Below are 2,500 nucleotides of genomic sequence, written 5' to 3' on the forward strand. Positions count from 1 at the left end.
CTATGAAAGCCTTGGGAGCCTGACCCATTTGCGCACAGGTCCCCCACCCCGCTTTGTATAATCCACCTGTATGTGACATTTATTTTCTTCAGGTACCATTATGACTTTCGATAACCTAAGAATCCTTCATGGTCGCACAGCCTACTTGTCCGGCTACAGTGCCAGGCACATAGAAGGATGCTACGTAGACTGGGACGAGGTCAGGTCACGACGGCATGTACTGGAGAAAAAATTCGGCGTGAGCTCCCGTCGGGTTGTCGGTCAAGAGGAATAGAACTGCAACATACGTATGTTGTTGTTGAATAAAAAAAAATATTGAAAACCCAAGTATGTTTCCCTTTATACATTCTCTACGCCAGCCTTGGGTATTTTTATTTATTATTTACACACACTTCTTCCAATATATCAGAAATGTCGATGAATAAAAAAGGCATTAATGTTCCCTCCCATTGTCACTCTGCAAGCGTACGTATCAGAAGCTAACAACATCTTGTTCAATAATCGGCTTAAATATTATATTTGGCCTTTTCCAATGCGCAAGCACCTAATAATTCAATACTTCCTTATCCGTGTGCATCTGTTTGTTTCAACCCACCCTCACTGTGTTTTTGCAAAATAAAAGTATCCTTGCTCTAGCTCAGAATTTTCTTAGTATATATGCAAAGGATAGATTAATACCTTAGACGTAAATCTAGATAGCTCAAAATACTGATTCAAGAGATATTATTGTTTGAGGCAGAGGAGCAATTAACCTGGCAATTATATCTATTCGTTGCTGCCATGATAGCATATGACGTTTATCATAGCTCTTGGTTGTATATCATGTAGCAAATCCTGTGCCACAGGGGCTAATGCTTGTAGTTTTTTTTAAAACTCATATTATTTTCTAGGCCACGATTTGCGGGGGAAAATATGCTGAAGATGCACATCTAACATCTAGCAAGTTACTTTGGTTCTTGAACATAATGTCCACCACAAAAGCTGTTCTCTAAGAAACAGCTTTTAGCCTTACTTGGCAGTTTACGTCAAGGTCATGGTCCAGCAGATAATTTCTTTAGCATTCTGTGTTGTGGGCTTGCAATACTATGAAACTCTCCAGTTTGTGGTCCCGAGTTCAATTCCTCGCCGCGGCAGTCATAAAAATGCCTGCGCTCGGACAGCTGGCTCGAGCCTGAACTCACGGCGAGAAAAACGACATAGCGCCTTGAGAGGTCGAGCTCAGGTATCGTAAGGGAAGTCGCCGCCGTGGCACAAGTATCAGCGCGCCTAACCGCGGTTGATTAGGAAGGGCATCTAATCAGGCAAGCGTGGCACTGACTAATAACCTCTCAATAGTGAACTGAGAGAGGTCTGTGTCTTGCAGTGGAATAAGTGACTGTTGAAAAAAATACACACACATACACACACACACACACACACACAATATATATATATATATTTACACAGTCAGGAGGACGGTGAAGTAATTATTTCGCATTTAGTATGTAAAAATATTAAATGATGAAACATGAAAAAGTGCATATATAAAAAAAGATCATGATCACTATACAATTTACTTACACTAGACTCAGAAACCTAAGTCTAATAAGTAAGTCAGTGACACCAATTGCTACTGGTTCGGTGACTCTATTGGACACGTAGCTTATTATAAATCCTACAGATTTAATGTATCAGAATACGAGCTCGCATATCAACTAGTGCAGTAAAGTCAGTCGCTGTAGGCTTCACAGTCTTGACAAACTTACGGTAGCTCTCAGGCCCGGTCAACCCTTAAATAATATTCTCATCAGCCTTAGGCTTCAGCCTCAGCCTTCGAGCTCGTTGGTAAAACTTTAGTCGAGCACGGTACACGTATCACAATATCGTGTAAACCCCACCCCAGTAGATTGGCACCGAACGTGTAAAAATATTTTGTTACGGACTGCAATAGCGGGGTAAGGTTTGGCACAATATGCCTTATGTATTCCTTATGGAACTGGGACGGGAGATCTTGTATACGGGGAAGAATCCAGGTAACAAGAGTGCTTACAAACGATGCTACAAACGAGAACATCTTACTTATTGTAGTAAGTGCAGTCACTGTAGGCTTCACAGTCTTGGCAAACTTACGTTAGCTCTCAGGTCCGGTCAACCCAGAGGTAATGTTCTTAGCCTTAGGCTCGTTATATTCCGTTCCAAAATCCCACACCAGTAGATTGCCAAAATGTCTGGTTAAGGACAGCCATAGCGAGGTAAGGGTTGATAGGAGATCTTACATAAGGGGAAGAGTCCAGCTAAAAAGACAGCTTACAAGAGATGTTACAAAAGTTAACATTTTACCTAGTGTAGTAAGTACAGTCGCTGTAGGCTTCACAGTCCCAAAATCCCACCCCAGTAGATTGCCACCGAACGTACCAAAAAGTTTGGTTAAGGACAGCAATATCGAGGTAAGGGTTGACAGGAGATCTTGCATAAGAGGAAGAGTCCAGCTAAAAAGACTGTTTACAAACATTTTACCTAG

The 2,500-nt window shown here is 41.7% G+C and overlaps 1 protein-coding gene and 1 long non-coding RNA gene across 2 annotated transcripts in view; one reads left to right on the plus strand and one right to left on the minus strand.

The window, feature by feature from the left end:
• The window catches only part of LOC125038177 (gamma-butyrobetaine dioxygenase-like), a 7,501-nt gene extending 7,179 nt beyond the window's left edge, over positions 1-322 (plus strand). The window contains exon 10 of the mRNA XM_047631552.1: positions 93-322. Within this exon, the coding sequence (XP_047487508.1) occupies positions 93-274 (182 nt within the window). The 3' untranslated portion in view covers positions 275-322. The remainder of the gene's footprint in view (positions 1-92) is intronic.
• Positions 323-1,529: 1,207 nt separating this feature from the next.
• Positions 1,530-2,500, minus strand: part of LOC125038287 — a 1,970-nt gene continuing 999 nt past the window's right edge. The window contains exon 2 of the long non-coding RNA XR_007116038.1: positions 1,530-2,496. This is a non-coding gene — a long non-coding RNA (uncharacterized LOC125038287). The remainder of the gene's footprint in view (positions 2,497-2,500) is intronic.

Source organism: Penaeus chinensis, chromosome 24 (genome assembly GCF_019202785.1).
Source record: "Penaeus chinensis breed Huanghai No. 1 chromosome 24, ASM1920278v2, whole genome shotgun sequence".
Classification (NCBI taxonomy): Eukaryota; Metazoa; Arthropoda; class Malacostraca; order Decapoda; family Penaeidae; genus Penaeus; species Penaeus chinensis.